The sequence below is a fragment of the Spermophilus citellus genome (assembly GCF_964194105.1).
Source record: "Spermophilus citellus genome assembly, chromosome: 1".
NCBI classification, from domain to species: Eukaryota; Metazoa; Chordata; class Mammalia; order Rodentia; family Sciuridae; genus Spermophilus; species Spermophilus citellus.
Genome location: NC_138182.1, coordinates 83,439,763 through 83,465,864, shown reverse-complemented (window position 1 = coordinate 83,465,864; position 26,102 = coordinate 83,439,763). Strand labels below are relative to the sequence as shown.

Genomic DNA, 26,102 nt, shown 5'->3' with positions numbered 1-26,102 from the left:
CTATTAAACAACTAAGGAAGGAAAGATCATGCAACTGCTGGAAGAGCACTGCAAATACCAGGGTTACCAGGAGTCACCCAGAAACCTTTAAAATAATTTAAAGTGGTGATAGAACAAGTGACACACTGTGCTTCTATTGATGCAGTAATCCTTAACCCTTGAACCTAACTCAGACTTGCACTAAGAAGTCAGGAAGACCATTCCTCGTTGATCCACCAAGACAATTTCCCAGAGTTTGATTGAGAACAGTGTGATTATTTTCTCATTTCAATTATCTACCAAGTGCTAAAAGGTGTAACTCTTTTTAGAATTTTCCTCCAAATAAGAAAAACTTTTTTTAGAACTAGAATTTTAGAACTAGAATTTTACAATAAATGAGTTGAGATGACATTGCACTGTGAGATCGACATTCATCAAAGATATGTGAAGGTCCAGATTTACTTCATTCTTCCCAAGATAACCAAAATAATTCCAAGAAGTCTTACTTCACTAGAAATGAGATTTCTTCAGTATTATCTCTCCAAGATCATAGTGAGCAGACAATTACCTTGGAAGTGGGGTTAAGAGAAGGTTTGAAAGTAAAGGAGAAGCAAGATGCTTTAAATCATTAACTGCACTACATATGCATCCAGAGATACAAAAACAGCTAAAAAGGCAAGGACAAAATTAAACAGTAATGATGATTTATAGAAAGATACTCTGAGACATGGCAGAAGTCTCAATACACCAAAAGGAAAATCTTGTTTGCTCAAATTATTTGTTTCTTCTGTCTAATGAATGTAATTCTAATATACAAGTGATAACACTGGCATTTCTTTGAAATGTTGATTCAGTTTAATTATGAAAATCACCAAGGTATTTTCTAGCTGCTGCATCACTCCCTGTACTAAGATTAATCACATCAACATCATTCATTTAATCTTCAAAGAGGAAGCAGTTGTCCACAAAAGCCTTCAAATAGCTTCATTAGTGCAATTTTTCAGTCTCAAATACTTAGCTGGCAGCACATGATTGAGAGTAAGGTCATTATATTCATCTATTTCCTAATCTAATTTTTTAATGTTTCTACATTTAAAGTAGAAATGTGTAAGTGTAGAGTTTTTGCCTTCTCTTTGTTTGGCAAACAGCTCAAAACATGAAGAAAATATGGATTTTGATTAACAAGATGTTTGGTCACTATAGCTGCAAGTCATGAAATTTAATGTATTGGCCCATAACTGTTCATTTCCCCTTTTGGGGTTTATTTAATGCAAAAAGAATTGGACCCAGAAACATTGTGTTTTCCTGTTTCTTGTAGACAAAGAAAAAATCGGAGCATGAAGAAACATCCCCTCAGTGCTGGAACTAGAATTTTAGCAGGCATTACAAATAACATTTCTCTGATGTTTAAAAATGCAAGGTGGATTTTATATTTAGAAACAGAAATGATCAACGTCATTTATGTTTCTCTACAAAGACCCACTTAAAGCATCCTTTGTTAAGAGCTTTAATAGTCCTTTCCCTTATTGGAAACCAATAGGTATCACCGTTCTATAAAATAACATTGTAATATTTGATGCACTGGTTAAATCATAGTATCAATCATTAAAAATTATTCAGTTGCAATCAAAAACATTCTCATAAAGACTTGGAGCAGAACCTGGTACCTGTGAAGTGTAATGGTAGAGTCATTTGTAATTACTGTACCTACTCAGAAGGGCTATAAAATGTGTCATAAAGTAAAATTTGCTGAGTCCCATTACCAAGAAGCAAAACTTGCTAACTGGTGCTTTAAACTTTGCATCTTATAAAGGAATGATTTATCTGGCATTTGACTGGTCCACTTGCAGAAATCATTACATTGCAATATTCAGTGACTGTGCAAAGGGGAAAGAAAGAATAAATCATGCAGAGACATTCTCAAGTTAATATCTGGTGACCACATAATGCCAAATTTTAAGGCAATATATGCTCATAGTGGCATAAATAATGGGGTATGTTTGCAGTTCAAGGGGTCAGGGCTTTTGCTCATAAAAAAATAGTCTACAACTAATTGCAATAACGTGATTGCAATTACACGAATTTAATTTCAACAAATTATATAAATAAAATTAGAACATTTATAATATTAACTTCACTAAAATTGCCTTAAAATAAAACTGTGGGTTTTGTTGGAACTGAATTCTAATTGGCAGAATATAATTTGAAAAGAAAATAAAAATATGAGAAACACTACAGCTTGAAAAGATCAGTGCTGCCATTTTTCCAACTACAGGTGAAACCACCAGGGTAAAATAGAATATTTGAAAGAGGAGCAAGAAACTGCATTATTTACATGTGTTCAATATGATAATAAGAAAAAAACTGTGTGTCCCTTCACATATTCATGAAATTGTATTACCTACTTCATGTAACATATTTATATTCCAGCATGTTAGTCATGTTAGTCATGCTGTAATATATAAACAAGAAAAAAATAAGAATCTTTTCTCCTGAGAAGAAAGCAGTATGGAGTAGGTGAGAAAAGACAGGAAGTTCATGCCCAAGAGTTCAATCATACATTCTTCCTAGCTGGAAGACCAGGTAAGCCTCATGGCCATGCAACATCTGAACATGGAAGGACGGATGATATGTTGAAAGGTCAAGATTAGGGGAGATAAGGTTAACTTGTACAGTGCAAAATATTTTATCTGTTCTTTCCACCACTTAATGCATTTGTGTCTTCTGCAGAGACAATGAACATTCTTTTATGTTAGAAATATTGAGGATTTTTTATAAAAATAAATTCAAACAGACTCGATGCTCATTGTAGTTGGCATTTTTGAAGCTGAACCTAAAACATTCATTTTAATCATTCATTCCAGAGAGCCCACATAATTCAAAGATGAAATAATAACATTATAATAAATAATAATGATAAACTTGAGTAAGTACCATCAAATGGTCCTTAATCATATCCTGAAAAAAAGATGTGACTACTTTTCAAATAACAAAATTAAGTTTACTCCTAGTCATGTTAAATCTGACAAAAAATTGTTATAATTTAGAGAAAATGTTTAAAACTATGAATCATGTGGTTTTGTGGACTGTTTATTGTTTCTTTCTCTGAGATATATATATATATATATTTTTTCCAATACCTGCCAGATTTGAAAGTAGAAATTTAGTGGTGGATAAAGGTGAATCCATCAAAACCTGTAGTAATATAGGAATTCAAATTTTATTTAATATAAGATAAAAAATAAATAGTACAACTTACTGAGTTTTTCTCATTTGCAATTACTTCTAATATGCTTCCAATGATTTCAATAATCATCTTAAAAGTAAAGAATCTATTTTGCCATACCAGAATATATTGGGAAATGAACAAACTAAAATAGTTCCAGGCATTATGAATGTTTACTACTGTTTGCAAGCATATAAAGGATAAATACTTCATATTGATGAAATATGTAGAGTTTGGGAAACAAAAATGATCTTATACAAACTAATGCCTAACCAGGGTCCCATTCTGAACCTCTCAAATGTGTCTTGTTAATATAAGAATATGCAGGTGTCTCTTTTAACTCCGTGAGTAACAGAGAAGCCTCCTTCGCAGAACTCTGAGCTTAGAGTCACCTTTCTGACCATCTTTCCTGTCTTCTATATATCCTCATAAAATATTTACTGTTCTTCTGAATGACCACTCTGATTATCCTTAGACTCCTTTCAGATTCCCTGATGATGTCATGGAAATGTTAAACCCATTATGCTAAGTTAGGCCCTCCATCTGCAGTGACCTCTTGGCACAAGCTCCGAGGACAGCATGATATTTTTACATAAAAGTTAGTCTTCATTCAAATCCTCGAGGTCTGATCCTGAAAAAAAAAAAAAACACTGACAGCTCAATCAACCCTAATAAATACTTAACTAGGTCCATGGAAAAAATAATAATACAATTTGCCCCCAAAAAATCCATTACACATTTACAATTGAGTCATAAAAATGTCTATTAAATGTACAATTATTTCACCACATTTTTATTGGAAAATAAGCATTTATCCTAATTTACAGGTTTAACCCAAAGGTGATACATGACATTCCTTTTCATTAAGCTATTAGGGGAGTGACGAGTGATGGCGCCCCTCTCTAATTATCTTTAATGTAGTGTTTCAAATTGATCATGCATAATGCAATTACAAATCATAATTAAATTAATTTATATTGATTTAAGATTTTATAAGTTGTTAATAACTACAGTACAGTACATCTATTTCCACAAGCTAACATAAATGTTTTTTAAACTCCCAAAGCACCTCCTCCTTTTTACTCGTTTTGCTCCTATTAAAAAGTTTACAAACTTTCATCTACTTTTTGCAGATAAAGGCTAACTTCTAAACCCTGTAGGTAGGGGTTGTGGATGTAGTTGAGAAGCACAGAATGTGCTTTGAGAAGGAGAGACCCTAGATTCAATCCATCCCTGGAACCCTCCACAAAATGAAACACTATAGATAAAAGTTTTTGGTACTTAAATAAGGTCCCTCCAAGAAATGCTATCTAATGAATTTGTACATTTAGGAGGTCTGAGTTTTAAAATATGTGTATCTTGTAAATACCTTATCCTGCTCTATCTCTCCTCCTCTATTTCCCAATGATCATTCTTTCTGCCCCAACTTCAGGAGGCATAGTCCCTGTTCATGATAAGGACAGCAGCTTTTTTGTACTGTTCTGATTGAATCCATAACTCAGAAAACCAAAGGAAAACAGTGTTGAGTGAAAAAAGTCCTTTCCTCCTCATGCTGAGGTTGGAGGAGAATCTAGAAAACAAGTGGAGGCCCAGGCAAACTCTGCACCACACAACAAAGCCTGGGGGAGTCGGGGCTTCCCAGCTATTGCCCTGATCTCCTCACCAAACATAGTCAGAATAAAATTCCTTCGGAAATCTCCACATCTGAAGGCAGAGTGGACAACAAACAGTTCAGGAAATCTAAGAACCCCTGGATCCCCTAGTTTCTCTCTAGAACTGAAGGGGAGGTTGAGGTAAAAATGAGTTAATGATTCTGAAAACCTCATCATGATGTTTTTGTAAAGAAACAAATATTAGACAAATTTGTCGCTTTATTTTGACCAGTTTTGTTACATGCTAAATAATTAGTCCCTCACCTCTTCCTGCTTCCATGCTCCACAAGCCTTAGAATTGGGAGTGGGTCCTACTGGTTGTTGCTCTTACACACAAGGGTGGGCCTAGGCTGGATTATATTTTCTTCAGGATCTTTCTCTGAATCTATTAAATACCTTAAGGTCCTACTAAAGGGAAATGAAAATCAAGTTAATCAGATTCAGGAGGACCAGCTTATTTTAAGAAAGGTTCAGAAACGAATATAATAGGAATTGTATCGGATCTTAGTAGACTCTCCATTAGACTTGTTATTAACAAACACTTACTAAGCTTGGGGCATGCATGCTCAACGCAAATTGAGGTAGGAAGTCCAGGAACACCGGAGGCTGCTGGGCTGCGTGCAGCTTGCTGCTCACTAGCGACCCCTCTAGGCCTTAGGGAGAAGCGAGCGGACATAGGAGCGCACCTGGGGCTCTCGCCCCGGGGCCGGAGCTGAGCTTCCTTGGAAGAAACACCTAGGCAGGCGGCTTCATCTGGGGGCGTCAGTAAGCCTCGGAAGCGAAAGCTTCTCCGCCTCCAGCCAGCCCTGTCCTGCGTAGACGCGGCGCCAGAGCCTGGAGCAGGGATCGAGCTTCCGGCGGCCCTATCCTGGGAGCGCGGAGACGCGCGGGAAGAGTACCCACCCAAACCCCAGGTCTCACTCAGAGCTTCAGAGCGCGCACTGAACAAGAGAAAATTCCAAGGAAAATGTAGGAACGCCGAACTCTGCCAGAGCTCGCGCAGGAGCTTCGAAGAGCAGGAAATTCAGTGCAGAGATGGGGCCAGAGATGGGGCGGAGGCTTTGGGGTCAGGGTCCCTCCCCCTTTATTGACCACGTTTGGCCTAAAATCTCTTCTATATGGGGTCGAACCATCGCGATGATTTCAGATACACACACACACACACACACACACACACACGCTAAAGCAACACTTTCTCTACAATCTCCCCCTAATTTTTGAATAGTACACAACACAAACACGCTCTCAGGTACACGGCCTGAGCAGCAAGAAAGCCAAGGGTGTGCAAAACTCGGTCGGGTCACCAGGCCCTGGACCTCTCTGCTGGGGTGATAGGTCTGCATCCCCCACCCTACCCGGAGGCGCGGGCCCGACTGCATCCCTAAGACTACCAGCCGGAACCGCAGCCCCCATTGAGTTGCCTCAGGTTTCCGAGACCCCTGTTCTGCCAGCCTTATCACCAACTGGCAAAGTCAGTTTTCCAGTCTGATTTCGGAAGACATCTCTTTTTACGCAAGCTCATCGCCACAACAGATGTGGTGGTATCTCATTTCCCCCCAACACTGCACAAGAAAACTCTTGAATGTGGCGTGATCAAAGATTTCGGAAAGATTCTTAAGTTGTAAAGAGGTCTTTGTACTAAAAGGTTCTGCAAAGAAGAGTGCTAGGAAAGGGTCAATTGAATATTTTCAAACACTTTCTAAGCACGTTGCGGACTAGAGAAGAAAACTACTAATTCAATCCACTATAACACTTTATTTTCCTTAACTAATACTACCCAGAGATGGTGCTGTGGGTTTCCTTGGACTTGAGTTACAGTTTGGCAGTAGACTCAAGACTGCAGTCCTGAGATTGGAAATGCCAGTCATGAATTCTGTGTGTGTGCTGTCTCTGGGGTTGGGGTAATGAAGCTTTGTCCTCCGTAAATTAGTGCATTTTTCAGGCATGTGGGGGATCGGGCAATTAATAAGTATTTTAGGTTTTTAAAACATAACTTTTATAGAGTATCCCAATTGAAACTCAATTTGAGCAATTGCTGAAGAAAAAAAAAAAAGGTTTGGTTCATTGTAGAGGATGGTTGGCTTGTCTTTTTTTTTTTTTTTTTTTTTTTTTTTTTGGCATCGGTATGTGTGAGTAGTAGTCCAGGTTGTTAAGTTTCCAAGCAGGGATCAGCTTAAAATGCATGGATTTTATTATATGTACAATTTAATCACAAGGTATTTAAAATAGACATTTCCATCTAAAATCCAATCAGAAATCAACACAGTTCCTCTAGGCATTAGATGATCATCTCGATTTTGCATTTGTAAACTGGGAGAAATAAATGTGACTTGTGGATACCAAGAGGTCAAGTACGGCTGCTCAAATATTTTTCTTACAAAATGACGGATTTATTAGACAAATAAGTAGCCCGGCTGATGCAAAACCCCCAGTGATTGAATTTTGACGTTAAGTCAACAACAACTCGAACTACATCAGTGCTTCAAGATTTAGTTATGATGGTAGAGATTACTGAACAAATAAGAGCCAGAAATGAATACAGATTTCTGAGGATCTGCCCCTGGCACCCTCTTCTTGACATTCTCCTCCATATGCTCACCCTATTCATACTGTATTATAATTAAAGGACTTGCCTATGCCTTGCGATTGGAAAGGAACTTTAAAATAATTAGGCATATTTTTTTCTGTTTAAAAAAAAAGAAAGAAAGAAAGAAAGAAAGAAAGAAAGAAAGAAAGAAAGAAAGAAAGAAAGAAAGAAAGAAAGAAAGAAAGGACAGGCTCAGGGAGAAAGCCATTTGAGTTTCATAATAAATTCCTCCGCGGCCTGAAAGCCACCCACAATTAGAATGAAGGGAGAATGCAATGAGTGTTTTTCTTTTCTCTTTTTTAAGATCTTACGTTCATTAGGAGTTTTGTTAGCCTATTTGTCCCCGCATCCCACTATCCTATAAAACACAGCTTTCTGAAAGGTTTGAGGACTTGGGCCACGTTGATATCACACTTTCAGACCAGAATCGACTGCTAAATAATCAAATTGCCCATAGAACTTCAGAAGTATTCAGAGTTCACCTCTCTGGGGTCAAGGACCCTAGCTCCTCCTGGATCTGGCCATGGTACTGAAATCTTACTTGAATTTTGTGGGAAGGAACCACTCGCTGAGACTTTGGAGGAATTACTTACCTTGCTCTTCATGAAAGGTGTCTTAAATCATTAAGACTACATTTAAACATAAAACAGTTCATGGAGAAAGGGACTAATCTGCTCCTAGTGTGAAAATCTGTCTTTCATTTATTCTATGTGTGGTTTCTTTATTGTAGTAGAAGATTGACTCAATTTCCATTTGAGTCCTGTTGAGTCAGGCAAAAATTCATTCCTCTACTTTCTCCTTCCTTTCCTCCTTCTCATTCCTCTTATCCCACTATTTTAAGCTATAGTGTGACTTCCCCCTAGTTTATAGAACTGCTTATTTTGCAGAGGCAAATCTATATTTGATTTTAAGGTTTTGTCTGATCAAGGGCTTGAGATAATTTCGCTTTAATGCTTAGAATTTGCTTTCTGGGTACTCAGGCACAGACCACTAGAGGCAATAACTGCTACCAGATCTTTATTTAAACACAATGATTCCACTCTGTAAAATAAGTTGCCCATCCAGTCTTTTCTCCAAGTTTGTCATATTGACTTCCCAAATTAGTTTGTTACCCTAATTTGAATGGATGTTTTCATTATGCTGGATTTTAAATCTTGTATTAAGTATTTTCTGGAAATTCAAAATGTTAACCCTAAAATAGCAATAGAATTCACTAAGTAGAAATTCTTTATAATTATTTTGCTCCTCCATTAAATAATAAGTTATGCAAATAAAATCCTTCTATTAGGGAGGGGAATGTGGTGTTCTCTCTCTCTCTCTCTCTCTCTCTCTCCCTCCCTCCCTCCCTCCCTCCCTCCCTCCCTCCCTCCACCCTTCTTTAAAATATTGAATAGTACTTTCAGTCCAACAATAGTTCTGTTTACAGTATCCCAGAACTTCTTTCTGGATTTATGTTTCAATATGCTCTTTAGGATGCAAAATTCCTGTCAAATTAAAGAGTGCTCTTGTCCTGCCCGCTTCCAGCAAATCACTTGCAGCACCTAATAAATCCAGCTGGGGTTCCTTCCATGGCTGATGCTGCTGAAATCATTATTGTCCTGCCTTGTTTCATGTCAGAGGCCTCTTCGCCTCATCTGTCATGAAACCAATTTCACTTTATTTACATCCATTTGCTAGTTTAATTACTGTGCTGATGAATAGCCTGAAGGAATTAAGTTACGAGTCTTTGGAAACCCAAAGCGACAGATATATGGGCTACCTTTCAACTACAAGGAAAGAAATGAAGGCTAGTGGCATGCTCCAAAATTTAAAGATAATAAGTGTTTCTCCCTTCCCTGATACTCTTGAAATTCAGGATGATTCTTTCTCTATGTATTCATCATCTCCTGGATGAAATACAGTGCTTTGGAATCTTTCACATTTACAGATTTACTGCAGTTTTCTATAATACAATTCTCTATTTTCTAAATGCCTTCTTTTAAGTGAGCCTCACATGATTTTCCAGTCAAACCAAATAATGTAAAGTGGTGGTGTTTTTTAATTAAAGGCAGCTATCAATGTTAGCCATTCCCTGTAACTGAGAACTCACTTCTACATAAAGATAGATAGGGTACCTTTATGAAAAAAAAAAATTAAAGCATTTAATACCTTGAATCCAATATATAGTGAAAGGCTACACTTTAATACTATAAATAATAGCACTCATTGTATAATTTTTGTTTCTTATCATTGAGCACAATTTTACAATTATCTTTAATGTATTTTTAAATCATAAGTAACAACATTCTGCTGCCTCTCTCTTTATAGTTCCAATATAATGGAGTACTGTGAGTGTATGTTAATGATGTGGGTTTGTGATATAGGCAAACAATCTGTGCTTTCCAATATATATAAATAGTCAATCATTTGCATATATATTTTTTAAAACCTAAGATCAATAAACTTCAGTTATTCCATTATCTTCTAAATTAACTTCTGCAGTATAAGCCTTCTAATCAGGATAATATTTAAAAAACATTTTCAGGGATATTTCTTCTTAAGTTCTGTCACTAATTATAGATTTTAAAGCTTAAAATTGATCCAGAAATTAAGCCTTCGTGTGTCTATTATTATTGACTGTAAATTAAAACAACTAGTAAATATCTCCAAATTGACTTTTGATTTTTATATTTTCTCTATTGCCAGATAGCATCACACATGAAAAGAATGCAAATTTTAGATTTAAGTACTACAGTGTTCTCCTTTCATTGTTTTGTTTCTGATACAGTTTGTTGATAACTTAAAATCTGCACATTAATTTGATTTGCCTAAGAATGATGTTTTAGTCACATGATAAATATATTAAGCATTTCAAAAGGAATTTAAATATTTTTCTTTTGGACTTAGTATTCTTACTCATTTATAATTACTTTATCCTGAGTACATAGTTACTTCTAAGGTTGTACAAACTTTCTAAACTAGATATCTAACCAAAAATTATTTTTGACATTCAAAAGCAAGAGATACTTCTAAACAAAGCAAAAACAAGAAAGATGAGTGTTTTAGGTGCTTTCTTGCTTAACAATTTTTGCTACCCTGTATATTCTGCAGTTCCATTTATCATAAGTCAACTTAAAGGAAGGAACAAAATGTATATGTGTTACATTTACTATCAGAAGAACTAAAGGTGATGAAAACTCTACTGATCATGCAGATAACATATTAATAAATTACATATTCATTACAAATCCCCCAGGCACCTGCTTCCATGCCTCCCTTATATCTCCTAAACACACATTTTCCCTATTTCCCACCACCACTTTAAATAAAGCTTATCTGCCAAACATGAATAACAAAAACAACTCTTTTTTTGGTACTCAGAGTCCTGCCTATAAAAGTTTTGCAATAAAGGAGCACTAAACAGGACCCTCCAGGTAATTTTTTTTTTCAGTAGAACCAGATACTATGTTAATTATCTGATAGACATTTGTGAATAGTTCGTAACTTGACAAAAAAATTATATTGGTTTAATTTTTATACACTTTTACTCATTTTTTTCAAAGAAAAAATAAAGGAAATGGACTGTCAGGAGTTTTAAATGTTCTCTTCCCTCTCCCCTCCCCCCATGTCTCTTATTCTCCCCCTTTCCAAGACCTTCTCCTCCCTCTCCAGCTCCTTTTGATTAATAGATCCATGTGGCTAACGGCCTGACATATGGTGTGCGAAGCAGCTTGAGATAGTACCTTAGGCATCCCCTACGGCCATTAACATATTAGGGGCTTATGTGCAGTCAGACAGTCAGACCTCATCCAGAGCCAGCATTTGCAGAAAGGCTACACCCCAGAGCTGTTTGATAGAGAGTTTCAATAATGCACCGCTCTTCCATTTTAAGGGAGTTGCTTCTGGTGCTGAAACACTGAGACAGAATTGAATAAAGTTTAGAAATAAGACTCAGTTACATTCAAACAACAGAAAAAATGTGCTTATATCTGTTTGTATATGGATATGCACGTGGAGGCACAGCTTCAAGCTCACAAACACTCACCAGCTCCCTAGTATTATCAGTAAACAGGCAACATCAGCTGCCTAGATTTATTTTGTTTAAAGACTTATTTTATATAAAGTCTTCTTTATACCCAGAACACCAACAATACAGTTACTGACAGAAATGATTCAAAAGCAAAAACAAAACACAGCATGTTTAAGAAAGCTACTCCTCTGAATCATGTAGCTTAATTTTTCCCTAGTAGAAGAAATCAAGTGCACTTTTACATCTTCGGCCTTAAAAAAAGAAGAAGAAGAAGACCGAAGAAGAAAATAATTAAAGTTTAACTTTAAAGGATGTGATCATATTTTTAAAACATTTGCAGTTACCCTTGAGGGGTAACCAATCTGACTCTACAAAATGTAAAAGTTAACTAAAAAGGTCTTGACAACTCTGAAAGGTGGGGAAAGCCTCTAGGGTGTGTGTGTGTGTGTGTGTGTGTGTGTGTGTGTGTATGTGTGGTGTATTACATATAAATTTTTGGACATGGGAGATGATGTTCAAAATCAAAGCGTACATCTCACTTGAAGCTTATTTAATTCATTTTAACCTGGCAACTGAAGCTTAAAATTCACTTTGCCCCACATTCTTCTTTTTCCAGCCTCCTGCTGATAAGCCACTGTACCCCTTTTGAACTGTACTCTGGCTGTTTGCTTGGCAAATAAATGCTGTTCCGCCCTATTAAACCTTTTAGGTAGTTTCATCTTCAGATTTCTCAAATACAGAGCTAATAAGGAGTTGCTTTGATGCTGTTTTACTTTCAAACTATAGCCCTGAGGCATTAAAACGTGCAAAAGGTAACTGGAAAAGTAAATTGCCACAAGCAAGGCACACCCTCCCTTTCAAAAGCATCCTAACCCTCCTCAGTGCACTGGGTGGCAGGGAAAATCGTTCTGTTCCTGTGTGGATCTAGGTTTCCTTTGGCAGCCCCTGGGGTCCTGAAGTGGTGCCACTTTACCAAGAGTGTGAGGAAAGCAGAACCACTTTTAAGTTTTAAAACCTTGGAATCCCTTGGAGTGCAGGGAAGACAGAGGTAGAGACCGAAAATCTTTCCAAAAGTTGTTTCTAGGCAAAACATAAAAATAAATTTAAAAATAAATAAAATAAAATCAGGTGGAAAGTAAAGATTAGGAATCTAGAAACCCCGACTTGTTTAACCAACCAATAATAACCAAAACTTTTGCATTAGACGTGTCAACAGTGCTTCAGAGTCCGTTCACAGGAAAAACTATTTTCAAAACTCGGATTCAGATTACATTTTGGAGAAAAGAATCCGGAAGCACTCACGCTTGGATTATATTTGTTCCCCGACGCCCCACATAGGCGTGTGTGTACACACACACATACACACACGCGCGCGACCTTAGTTTAATGTAAGCAAATAAAACAATTGAAACATATCTGTTTTATTTAAAACTGGGACGAAATCGCCTGTCGCTCAAAGACTGCCTGTCACAGTCCTCATTTAGGTATGTTTTAGGAAGAAATGCAAGCTTCCGGGACATACCTCAGCACAGCGTCAAATGCACACTACCTGCTCTTTTAAATGCTTGCATTTCCATTGCTAACCCATAAAACACGTTTTTAACGTTGCGCAAAGCACAGGACACTTGAGCTCCGATGCCAGCCTCAGAGCCCCTGGTCGAATCCAGCTTCTCTTTCTTTCTTTTTCTTTCATCACGATTTGGTAAAGTCGCATAAGTGATCAAAATTAACATAAATCATTATTAGTTATTAGGATTTGCTCTAAATTACACTGTGAATCTCGCACCAGCCCCATCTGCCGCCCCTGCTCTCGCAGCAATAGATTGCAGATAAAATAAATGTCCTTACCCCATTAGAAGGTTCCTGTCTCTGTAGCCAAAAGCCAAACAAAAGCAATAAATACCGGGCTTTTCCTCTCCACTATTCAGCTGTGACTCTTTTCATCAGCTCTTCCTCTAGAAAAGCTCAATAGCTGCCTGAAAATATTGCATTTTATATCACCAAAGGGCGATTAATATTGCATTAACTGTATTTAACATTTTTTAAGCGCGAGTAATCTACAATGAGTTAGTTTCTGTTCGTAAGTACAGGGGGTATCAAAACTACTCCAAACCACTTAAGATATCTAACGAACGTATTATTTGTCTCACACGTAGTATTTTTTTTTAAATAATGTTAGAGTGTACCGCGCGATGTTTGAATTGGAAGAAGTGGGAGAAGCCAAGCTAATGGTCTGCTTAAAGTATTCTGACACTGTCTGGAGACAGCCAGGTCTCTGCCTTCATTAAATGTTTATTGTCAACACTTGGCGGGGGCGGAGAGTGGGAGAAAGAAACTGGCATAAGTGAATTTTCCACGGCTGGAAATTGTCAACACTTTGTTTTATTCTGATCCACGTCTACAAAAGTTTGTATACATTATGCTGCACTGAGGCCAGGCGTTAGAGTTATCAAACAAACTTTTGTTTGTAATTCGTTTTACTTACTCTGTGCAAGAAGTCTCTTCCCCCTCCATCCCTCTTTTTGCCAAGTCTCCTTCCAGGCTCTCGGTTAACCCCTCCCGTTTCCCTTCACCTGTTCCTATCCGCTTCCTCTTCTAAAATCTGATAGAAGTGACCTGCCACGAGTGCCGGTGGAAAAGCGAGCGATTTTCCGCCCCACCCTAGTGTTAGACACGGGTCTCCACACTTCTGCTGGCCGTGTTCTCTCCGACCCGAGATTTTCAACCTTCGCTTTGAGATTTAAAATTCCACTAAATTCCCTGGACGAAAACCTAGCAGCCAGCCAGCCAGCCATCCCTTCGCCCCCGATCTAAATCCTTTTCTGATAAATTCAAATCTGTAGCTGGGCTTTGGTGTTGTTGAATCTTAGCAACAAAACAAAACCAAGATTGTAATTCCTCTCAAATCTAAAACGTGTAAACCAGTTTGGAAAGTTTTACTGCGTTTAAGGTGACTGTTGATTTAGGCAACCTGGGGATGTGGGAACTATTTTTAAACTCTGTGATATTTCGATCTGTTCCCTTTTCTCTCAGAACGTCCTCAGAGGCACTTAGGAGTGGGAGGAGACCTCCGGCAGCGCCTAATTTTGAGCTGGGGAACTGCAACGCTCTCTCCTAAGGGACTTGGATCGCTCAACGCGCATGTGCAGACTGGGCGCGCTCCCCGCGCTCTGGGTGCGCGCCAAGCCCGTCGCAGCTCGCGGTGGTCGGCACCCGCGGACTACCCCTGCGCACGCGCGCGGGACGGCTCGGGCCATTTACCCACTTGGGTACTTCTGGACCTGGCCCAATCCTGATCAGGGCCAACAGGCCTGTGGCTATCCAGCCCTCTGAGCTAAGAAGCGACCTCAGGCAACTAGAAGCCACTGGGTTGCGAATTTCCCGACAGGCGGCAGAGGGGTGCAAACAGGGCACGCCACAGTGGCTTAGCCGCAGACCCAAGAGCCGCGCACACGGTGGCGCTGGGACCCACGGGTGGGTAGGTGTTTCGGTGGGAGAGCGAGAACCTTGCATGGGTGGTCCCCTCCTGGCTGCAAATTCGACCCAATCAGCTCTGCCAACCCAACCACCCCGAAGCCCAAAAGTTATGTGGGGGAGACCAGTTCGTTGCAGACAGCAGCCCAGCGAAGTCGCCTGCTAAATAACTCCGGAGGAGCGCTTGGCAGTTAACGTCCGGACCAGTGCCCCGCCCTACGGATCCACCAGTTTTCAGCGAGGGAATCTGGGAGGGCTGTCTGTCTCCCATCAAGCTGACTTGACAACAATTACGAAAGTTTTTAATTAGCTTCTTGTTATCATTCATTTTATTAATTTCCAGAACTCTCAGGCCATGAATTATTCAGAGGGCAAGCCAACCCTAGTGAGGCGGCCGCGCGTCCCCACCGCACGTGCCCGGCTGGACTCTGGTCGCGCGGCTCGCCAGCTGCCCTGTGAGTCAGCCCCGCACTTGAAGCAGTAGTGGCGTGAAGGTTTGATCAAATATTAAATAACGTAATTATTGCGACAAGGCTTATCTCGCAGGTGGAAAAGAGGTCCCCGTGAGAATTAGATTTCGGTTGCTATTAAAAAAAAAATCAATTAAGCTTGTGGTCTCCTTTGAAACAGCCGGCAAGGATTGTGTGGTTCTCACGGTGGGGCTGAGACTGCGGCTGCAATAACACCAATGACAGAACCTTGTCAATAACAATCGTAATCATCATCTTTATTATCCCTCTGGCCACCAAAGTCCTTAGAACGGGATGAAGAACGCTGGTTTTAGGCAGAATCAGAAAGTCCAATTGCAACTTTAGGGACACTGAAAGCCCCTCAAATCTGAAAGATGTTTCACGCAGGTGAGACCAAGAGAGGCCCTGTCGGTGCAGCAAGGGCCAGGGCTGAAGGACTGACAAGTGAGTCTTCCCAGCTTAGAGTGCTCTGTCCTCTCCCGGTGAGTCCCCATGTAGGACCTGAACCCAAGTAGTCTTAATATCACAAGAAAGCAAAAATCGATACAATCACGGCAGTGGGTGCCTACGGTTTATTTATGAGTATAATCGGAATTGAGAGCAATTTCAGAACACGCATTAAACAAATATCTATTCAGAAGTTAGTGGATGGATCTTGAGGACATCATTTGTTAGACCGACAGAAGAAGCAGGACCCCGTGCGTGGACGGGGGAAAAGACACAATTTAAGATGCATGGATTGCATTAATGAGACAGATGGATTTAATGCTCCTGTTTCGTGTTTCTTTTGCCTTTCCTACTCTGCCGGCTGGATTTCCAGAGAAACTGAAACAAACGGAGCTCAGTTCTCCTACTCTGTTAAACTTATTTTGAAATTATTCTTTAAAAGAACTCAGCATCAGACATTTTATTTCCACCCACTGACAGGTGTGGAAACTACTTAAGGAGAAGTTCCTTTCTACCAGAACCAGAGAACTTTGAAAGGCCAACTATCTCTGAATGGCAAGCCTTTGCATTCTCATTAGGAGGATTTTTTGTTTGTTTGCTTCTTCATTGGTTAACTGTTAAAGAATAGTCTTAGTATTTCTTCCAGTGGTACACAGGTTCATTCAACAGAAAACAAAACATGTTTTTTTTTTTTTTGTTTTTTTTTGCACAGTTTCCTACTGAATAAAATAGGAAACTCTGCAAAGCATGTGTTTTCATGATGTTTTATTAACATAATAGTCTTCTTTTTACTTTGTAAGGATTTTACTTTATACAAAACAAATGCTTAAATTCTTAATGCATACATTACCAATTATCATGTAATACAAATGTATTTGCCTGCAACATTTTCATTTGGGCAGATTAAAAAAAAAAACTTGTAAATCTTTTGTTTGTTCATTCCTGGCTCTCCAACAATGAAATCTTGTCATACTTTTCTATAAAATAATGTGATTTTCTTTACAAATGCATTTTATTAGAAACTTTGATGATATTCACGTCAATAACAACAGAAACAAATGAATCTTGATGGAAGAGATCTATTTTTAAAAATATCTCTAGTGCTTTTTTTTAAACATTAACAATTGTTTAAAATTACAGTTTTTAAAATGTACTATTCTTTTTTGAACATCACGTGTTTTGTTTCACAGATTTGCCGGTGAAATTAAAAGATTTAGCTAAAATAGAATGACTTCAGAAGATATAATCCCAGATATTAAGAAGCTTTGTACATTTGGCATCTGATCTTGTCCCAGATCACCAAAAACAGATATATTTCTGGTCACTCTGGAGCAGTAGGTGACACACTAAATTTTCCCAATGAACAGAAGCATTAAAAGGGTATTTGGACAGATCAGTGAATGGTTTTTAAATTTATTAACCTCCAAAGAAAAGTCACTCAGTTACAACAAATTTTAGAAGTGTTTTTTAGGCAAGAACAACAAATACAAACTCCAAATGCAGCTGTTCCTGAGCCTCAATTTAAATGTTTTTGAGTGCCTGGTCATTTATTACCTTCCACCGCTCTGATAGAGTAATGTAGTTTAAGAGTTTCTTCAGTTCAAAGAAAAACTTTGATAAACACAGGCAATTAATATAGAATTCATTTTATTCAGAGCACCACTTTTCACATGAATTATCTGAAAGTGAATTCTCATTCGGGGCAGGGTGGGGGGGGAGAAAAAAGGGAGAAAAAAAAAAGAAAGAAAAATGCAAACATCATTCTCACCCTTTCTCTTCTTTTGATCCCCCTTTTGATATCCTCCCCTTCACCCCACTTTTATTTCTTTATTTGTTGTTGGTTGAATATTTTGGTTGAATTATTTGTTGAATGACTGCCAGGATTTGGCTCAATATAAACACAAAAATGCACCCAAATCATAAAACTGCTCTTCTTTCAGTTATGTTTTATTTGTAAGTGTACTAGGACATATCCCCCTGTTGTATTTTGGCGCACAAAAATGGTTCTGATAGAAGTGGGGGAAGAGGCAGGTATGAGGAGAGCAATGATATAACCAAGGAGAAAGCTCAGCAGACATACATGGACAGTTAGATCAATCCGTGAGACATTTCAGGATTAAGACTGGCAGTTTGTAACCACTGTGTGTGTGTGTGTGTGTGTGTGTGTGTGTACATTAAATAAAATATTTACAATAATCTTCCTTTTTTCCTTTTCCTCTAAATACAAGAATATGACAAGAATGTTGTGTTTTCAGTGGAAACAAGCAGTAGACTGTGAAATCACACTATCCACAAAACGGTCTACCAGAAAGCTAGCCCAGTTTAGTGCTCAGTTTCAAATGCATAGAATGTTTGCGCTGCAAACAATGATATACAACGTAATTAAATAAATAATGCCTAACCAGAGTGAGACCTAATTGTGTTTCTTTCTGCACCTTTCAGATCATGCACGATTTCAGTATTGTTAAATGGCAGGGGTTTTTTCTTTCTTTTCTCATTTGTTCTGTAATTTTTAGTTATGGTTTAAGGATGGTAATAAACCATCTCCACATGAGATCCAAAGAGTATTTTGTACACAAAAGCATTTTACCTAACCACCTTTAACTGTCTCATTTTTCCCCCAATCCATCAGCAGCTTGGAAGGTACCTTGATTATTACTATGAAATACTATACATGATTTTCTAGTTGAGCAACTGATAGTGCAAATTAAAGTTCTTGCTACCCAACATTTATCCCCAGTAATAAATGACTCTTGGTTAATAGTAACAAAAAGGAAACAGTTGTTCTGCTTTCCCCCAGGGGAACATGCAGACTTTTTGGAAACAAATGAGTTGGGGGAAGACCTTTAAATCTGTTTTCCTCTCTTCTGGGATTTAGGTGAATTTCTCACAGCCAAGTCCTGCCCCAACTGAAAGCAGAAACTTCTCAACATTTCAACGACTTCAGGTTCTCCAAGAGAGGAAGAAAGGGGACCTAGAAGAGCAAGATGAGCCTTATTCAGTGACAAAAATGGAAAATGAAAGTTATCTTTCCTAATATTTTCCACCCCCGCAGTCTATTTAAATAAATAGGAGGGGGACCTCCCCCCCCCCAAAAAAAGCAGATAGTTTGAAATAAAGCACACTCTGAAAACTAGAAGGGCAAGCTAAAGTATCCTAAGTGTGTGTGTTGGGGGAGCTTATTTTGAAATAGTCTGTTTTCTAGATTTTAGGAACAAAAATTAAAAGAGAAAAATCTTGCTATAATTTTACTAGAATAAAATATTTACTTCAGAGACCCTAAATTCTGCCTTTTAGACAGCTCAAAAACAGTAATCCTCACTTTCTAAGACTTTCACCAGATTGGGAGAGACCACACGAATGTAGCCACTGTGTGGAAACTTGGATTCCACCTCAACAGCCTCTGGACCTCAACCCTCTTTGAGCTGTGCTCCCACTCTCTTCCCTGGAGTGCAGCCTTTGGAGTCTCCTTCCAACAGGGAAAATAAAGAGGATATGGACAGGCTGGAGGTGAGACTTAAAGGGAAAAATTAAACACGCAGACAGAACAACTAGCTTCCCTACCCCAAATTTCACCTTTCCTTTCTTTTGGTTTTCTTTTTTGACTCAGTTCACGTGTGTAGGGTTGGGGCGGTGGTAATATTGGTAGTGCTCTTTTTCTCTTCCTTGGGGGTAAATGAAGCTGCAAATTATGGCTCTCAGAGTTAAATTTTTAAAGCATTTTCTTTGCTTTTGTTTTTGTTTTCTTTTATTTGTCTAATTTTTGGTGGTTGGTAGGGTTTTTTTTTGTTTTGTTTTTAGTTTTTTTTTTTCTTTTTTGTACATAGTTCCTTGGTCCCCAGGAGATTTTGATAAGTGTCTCTGGTCAAAAACAGTCCATTTCCCAACCCTTCCCTTGTCACCCCCCCCCCATCCCCCAGAACCATCCTGCTTCTTAAAACTCCCCTGCTCCAGCCTCACTTTTTTTTTAATCCCCATTCCCTTGCTCATCTAAATGCTCCCTCCTCCCCTGTTGTCTTCTTTCTCTACACCCAGCACTCTTGTTTTCAAGGCTGCGGGAAGGTAAGGGCAGGGAGAGTAGAGTGGGGCCCAGGAAAGAGCAGGGAGGGACTCCCCAATTGCAAGCAGGATAACGGACACTTCAAAAGTGATGGGAAGCAGGTCAGAGGAAAGCCCCCTGAAACGCCCCCTCAGCTTCTCGTTCTGTCCCACCCGGCACCACCCAACCCCCTCAGTAAGTGGCGGAGAATTTCATCCGCTTCTGCTTCTGTCTCTGGTTGCAAAACCACACCCGCACCACGTTCTTTTTGAGGTCCAGTTTCTCAGCGATGGCTGCAATCTTCTCCGACGAGGGCCGGGGTTGTACAGCGAAGTAGGCCTCGAGGGAGCGCTTCTCTGGCGCGGCGATGGAAGTCCTCTTGCGCTTCTTCTCCCCGCCGTTGAAGAGCTCAGGCTTGTTCATTTTCTCCCGCTGGGCACCCTCGGCTTCCTCTAGCCAAGCCTGAAGGATGGGCTTGAGCGCAATCATGTTGTTGTGCGAGAGCGTGAGCGACTCGAACCTGCAGATGGTGCTCTGGCTGAGCGATCCCACGCCCGGGATCTTGAGGTTGGCCAGCGCGGAGCCCACGTCGGCCTGCGTCACACCCAGCTTGATGCGCCTCTGCTTGAAGCGTTCAGCAAACGCTTCGAGCTCGCGCGGGTCCGTGTCCGAGTCGCAGATCGACGCCAGGCCCGCCGCGCCCACCACTGCCGCCGCTGCGGATGCTGCAGCCACCTGCCCAGCCGCTGCCGCTGCCGCTGCTGCTGCAGCGCCATGGTGCGCGGCCGCTGCCACCAGCCCGGGGTGAGGCAGCCCGGACGGCATGTTCATGGCAGCCGCCGCTGCCGGGTGCGACAGGTGGCCCAGGCCGTGCATGTGCGGATGAGGGTGTGCTGAGCCGCCTAGGAGCCCGCCACCCGGGCCGCCGCCACCGCCCCCTGGGCCACCACCGCCGCCGCCGCCCCCGGGGCCGCCGCCACCTGGGCCACCGCCACCCCCGGGGCCGCCACCGCCCCCGGGGCCGTCGTGGGCGCCTCCACCACCACCCGCAGCGCCCGCGCCGCCAGCTCCAGCCATGAGCGCGAGCGAAGGGGACGAGATGTGGTCCAGCAGATCTCCTGGCTCTAATGCCTGGTGGTGGTGGTGATGGTGGTGGTGGTGCGCCAGCGGCACGGTGGATGTGGACGTGCATGGCACGCTGTTCATCGTGTGGTAGGTGGCGTCCGGCTTGAAAGGGTGGCTCTTGCCCTGGGACACCGCGATGTCCACGGCCGCCAGCGCCTCGGCCCGCGCCAGCAGTGTCTCGTCCAGGCTGGCGAAGAGGTTGCTCTGCAGCTGCAGGCGACACAAACCAAACCAAAAAAACCACAAAACCAAAAAAGCAAAAACAAAACACACACACATACACACACACACACACAAGCCGGAAAGCACAACAAGCAAAAGGCAAACACAAAGCAACCAAAATAACGACGGGGGTGGGAAGAGTGGAGAACGGGAAAGACGGAATGGGGGACACAAGCAGGGAAACAGACGAGAAGGGAAAGGAGCGTAAAGAGGGGTACGGAAGCAGGGAGAAAGGGTGACACAGGAGCACATTCCGGGAACGGGCGTGGGAGACGAAAAAAGGAAGGGGGAAAGAAGAAGAAGAAATGGAAATGTAACTCGCAGCTGGGGACCAGTGTCACACACCCGGGCACGCATAGAGACCGCCTTTCTGAGGCGTGAAATTAGCAGAGAAAGTGGAGGGAAGTCGAGAGTCACGGCCCCAGAACTCCCCACTGGTCGCAGGCGCTCGATACTGAGGCAGAGGCAGACCGGAACACAACCTTAAGCACCGCTGAACAAAACGTGCCTCACAGCGGGATTTCTCTAAAAACCCCTGCCCGCGATCGCCCGCACCCGGACCTGCACACACCAGCACCCGACATGCAGAGTCTCCGAGAGGGGGAGGGGGCGGGCGCGCGGGCCGGGGCCACGGGCGCAGGGCGCTTACCGGCGGCGTGGGCAGGCAGGCCCGCCGGATGGCCTCCGAGCTGGAGTGCAGCGACGGATACTTGTGCTCAGGGAGGGTGGGATGCATGGCAAAGTGTGGCTGCTTGCTGTTCATGGACATCATCTTGACGGCTGGGCATGTAATCCACAAACACTCCGAAAGTCCGCGGGAAAGTGTGCTCGCCGGCTCCCCCGGCCTCCCTTCAGAGGCTGCAGCCGCGGCGGCTGGCGGCGGCCGCGCCGCAGGCTGCTGCTGCTCCTGCTGCCGCCCGGCGCTCCCCAGACCGCGCAGAGCGCCGCGCGCCGGCCTCGCGGTGCCGCTTCTCCTGGAGCTCTAGCCTGGCGCGCCGACGGGATGCACTCTTCTTACACCTGAGCCCCACTTCTCGCGACCGGCCCGGGAAGCTCTCGCGAGAGCTTGCGGCCCCGCCGCGTTGACAGGCATCAGCTGTCTGTCTAGCGCGCGCTCTCCCTTTCGGCGGCGCCGTGCGTCTGCACGAGCGCGCGCTCGTCGAACCGCTATCGACGCGTGGGAGCCGCTCTTATAGTGACCACCAGCAAGGACAGCGCAGGTGATGCACCTGTAGCTGCCGGGGCATGCGCAATGCACGCCTCACCTTTCCATCCCGGGTCTGGAAAGATCGGAAAGGCCAGCTATTGTCTAAGGATAGCCACCTTTTAGGAGGAAGAGGAGATGCACGCACGACCCTCTGTGGGTTTTTCCTTTCCCCTTGCAAGTCCTGAATATATGCGCATTATTTAGGTACACCTCTCCAGGATGCCTAACAAGCTGTTATATAATGTATACAGCTGGGCATTTGTATGTTAAATTATGCCCGCGCATTCTTCTGTACACAGGGAAAAATAACAGCACAGAAATGTGGAAGGTGCTGTCTTTTGCTGCAAGAAACTGTTTCTTTCAAGGTTTATAAATAGGTTCCTGGAGAACAGTCGCGGTGACAGACATTTGTTTGAAGCAGTCAGACGCTATTGATTTTCACATAATTTAATTTCCTCCTCATACTTTGTTGTTGTTGTTGTTGTTGTGAATATAACTGTGTCAGGCACCACCAGTGACAGCCACTTAGCCACTAGGAGCATGTGCTTTCTACTCGGAAAGGCTGTTGAAATTGTGCGTTTCTCTTATTGTTTGTCTCCTTTAACCGTGTACAAACCTACGTTTCAAACGAGCTCCTAGTGATCTGAGGCTCCTAGTAATCAAAAGGAGAAAGTAGTTAACAGGGTGTACTTGGAATCTTTCCCTCTTCTCTTTTCCTCTCTCTCTCTCTCTCTCTCTCTCTCTCTCACACACACACACACACACACACACACACACACACACACACACACTCGCACACACTCATTCACTCACATTTTATGCTGGAAACTCCTGGAAAAGAAAAGTGCTTCAGAGAAAAGGGACTACAATGTGAAAAAAAGAACTCTCTTTTCCATCCTTTTGTTTCTTTGCCTCTTATATATTTTTCTTCAATAGGAGACAGAAGAAAGCTAACATATAGGAAAGCATGATTCAAACTATTAATTCAAATCAATCTGAAAGAAAAGACGCAATCTCTGGTGTAACTTTTCTTCTTCTTACTGCAAAATCAAGACCTAAGAAGAATAAATCAATTAGCCAAACTGTTATATGGCCCTCATGTGGCAGGCAGATCAAGAGGAGCTGCAGTTCAGGTGTCCAAGTCCCTAGGGACACAGACAGCACTTGCCCAAGGTGATAATAACTGCCCAGATGTTATCATATCTGCCACAAGAGAACTGGAAGCAGCAAGGGGCTACTTATGGGAAACTAGATGAGATAAATAATCTTTCAAGTCTCTCACACACCGAGGAAGTCTGTATTTCCACCAAAGAGCAGATCTCATTTCTGTAGACCTAAATTAGCATTTCTGTGGATTTTCTTTCCTTGCATAAATGCATGTACGTGCATTTAGCATACCCACTCACCTATTCAGAGTCCAAGAAGAGCCCACAGAAGTCACCATGGCTTTTTCTTTCTTGTCTTTTCCGTTCTCCCACCCCCTACCTTCCTTCTAGCCCGCAAGGGAAGTAAGAAGAATGTTCACTTGCTGGTGTGAGAAGGAGCCACTGCTCCATCCATTATGCAGTCCCCTAGGAGCGCTAAATGCAACTTTATCTCAACAGGGAATGGACAATGAGCAGACGTCGCTGGAGGGAAAAAGTGAGTCCAATGGTCATAGTCACTCCAGGTGTCCAGACTTTAACCTAATCCTTCCTGACATCCGTCCTGATAGATCCCAGTACTTTCCTGTGGTGGGTAACAAAGGGCCCCTCCCTACCCCTGACTGGGGGCTGGTTCCTGCAGCACATTTTCCACCCCATCCCACATTCATCCCCCCCCCCCCCGCCCCAACCCCACCCCTCACCCCACCCCTCACCCCACCCCAGAAAAGTTGGCCTTTAGGGACCCCGAAGGGTGCAGGGCAGACAGAAAAGCAAATAAGCATGGGTTTGTGGCCAGGTGGGTCCACAGATAGGGAGTCCCTAAATACCCCCAGGTGAACCTTGATTTACCCCTCTGACCCTGGGAGGCCTTTAGTAAACCCAGCTGAAGTATAGTCTGCCTGATGAAATCAGGAGTTCACCATCCCACTACCAACTCCTTTCCTAACTCACCTCCCTCTGGACAACTGGAGTACCTTCCCACCTTTGGGTGAGGCCAGATCTATCTCCTCTTTTTGAGGGGAAATATGAGGTCTGGGTACAATCCTTTCTTTTCCTTCTCCCATGGATGGGAAGCCCACCTGGACACATGTGTTTTTCCACCAAGGCAGCTGTAAAAGAGTTCTATCAAGCAATAAACGTGTTTAGGAAGGAAGAGAGGTCAGTCGGGGAAAACAAGGAAGAAAAGGCAGGGAGAGTTCAACAAGCAAGGGCTGATTGGGGTTTGTGAGAAGCTCCTTAATTGGGTCTCTTTCAAAAGGAGTTGGAGCAGTGGCTCAGTGTCCTTGAGTTTAATCCCCAGTATGACCCACCAAAATAAAGGAGCTGGAGACTGGGCAGGAGAGGTGTGCCCCAGAGATGTAAATTTTTATTCCAGCCTGTTGTTTTTCTGAGACCAATTGTTTCACCTTCCCTCATTTACCTTCGACCTTATCTTCCTCAAATTCTTGCTGAACCTTAGTCTAGGCAAGACATTAGAGACAAGACATTAGAGATAAGAGGTATAATTTAAGGGTACCCGTCCCCCCCATGAGCATGAGGAAGCTACAGAAGAAAGGCATTTAAGGTACAAGTTAATAGATGCGATGAGAGGGAGTTGAACAGAAATGCAAAGTGATGCTTGAAAAGTTATCTTGCATATTCCTGGACCTCAACTCCAGTCTAAAGAGTGAGGCACACTGGTGGGTTTTTACTTATGATGGGTAAAAGGAAAGGGTTTCCGGCCTGGACTCAGCTCACCCATATGTCACTGCTTTGTTTTCCTGGCTTGGCAACTGCTGTTAACTAGTTGGCCCCTGCCTGTGCTAATGATGCCCACATGGGGTCTAAGCCTTGGCATAGATTCCTGGGCAATTTCCCCCCACCTTCTTGTTTAATGACCCACACAGATCTCCCTCCTCCCCCACACACCATCTCATAGCTTTGCATTTTATCAAGAGAGGGATAATGAATGCACAGCTATTGATTTCCAAGGAATTTCCGCCCCCCAGGGACAGGGAGTCTATCATCTGGATCAGAGACACATTTCTTTCCCTCATTAATTAATTTTCTCCTCCTCTTTTGGCAGGCCTCACTTCACATTTCCTCTAGTAGCTCCCCTATCCCAAGCTCAGGAAGTGAACTCATTGGCTGTAGTGAGGAAAAGTGGGAGAGGCTCTGTGAAAGAGCCGGCACTGTCTGTACCTGTCCTGGGTGTACCAGTCCTGGGCCAGGATGAGCCTGACAGCAGCTGCCCATTTGGGCTGCCTTTCTCCTTCCAGTGGGGCGCAGGGAAAAGTTAGTGTTTGATACGACAGTGGGCTACCTCCCGCCTCTGGTGGTGAACCCTAATTTCCGGGGTTTAGGGAATGGGGTTTCGTCCGGAAAATGTCGGTGCACGGTGGTTGTATACATACAGGTGGAGGGAGTCGGACCCCACACTTGTCAGAACCTGAGGGTCTGATCCCACCTGTTGGCCCTGCTACCTGGGTCCTGGAGGCTGAAGCCTGGCCTTTGCTCTTGGCAGACTCAGAGTGTCACGTA

General features: G+C 42.3%; 1 protein-coding gene across 1 annotated transcript; it reads right to left on the bottom strand.

The window, feature by feature from the left end:
- Positions 1–20,075: 20,075 nt before the first annotated feature.
- Positions 20,076–22,002, bottom strand: POU4F1 (POU class 4 homeobox 1; the record flags this gene model as incomplete). The annotated part of the gene is made up of 2 exons (XM_081303066.1): positions 20,076–21,218; positions 21,880–22,002. 2 exons carry the CDS (start codon positions 22,000–22,002, stop codon positions 20,076–20,078), a joined length of 1,266 nt encoding a protein of 421 aa, XP_081159192.1.
- Between the last annotated feature and the right edge of the window lie 4,100 nt (positions 22,003–26,102).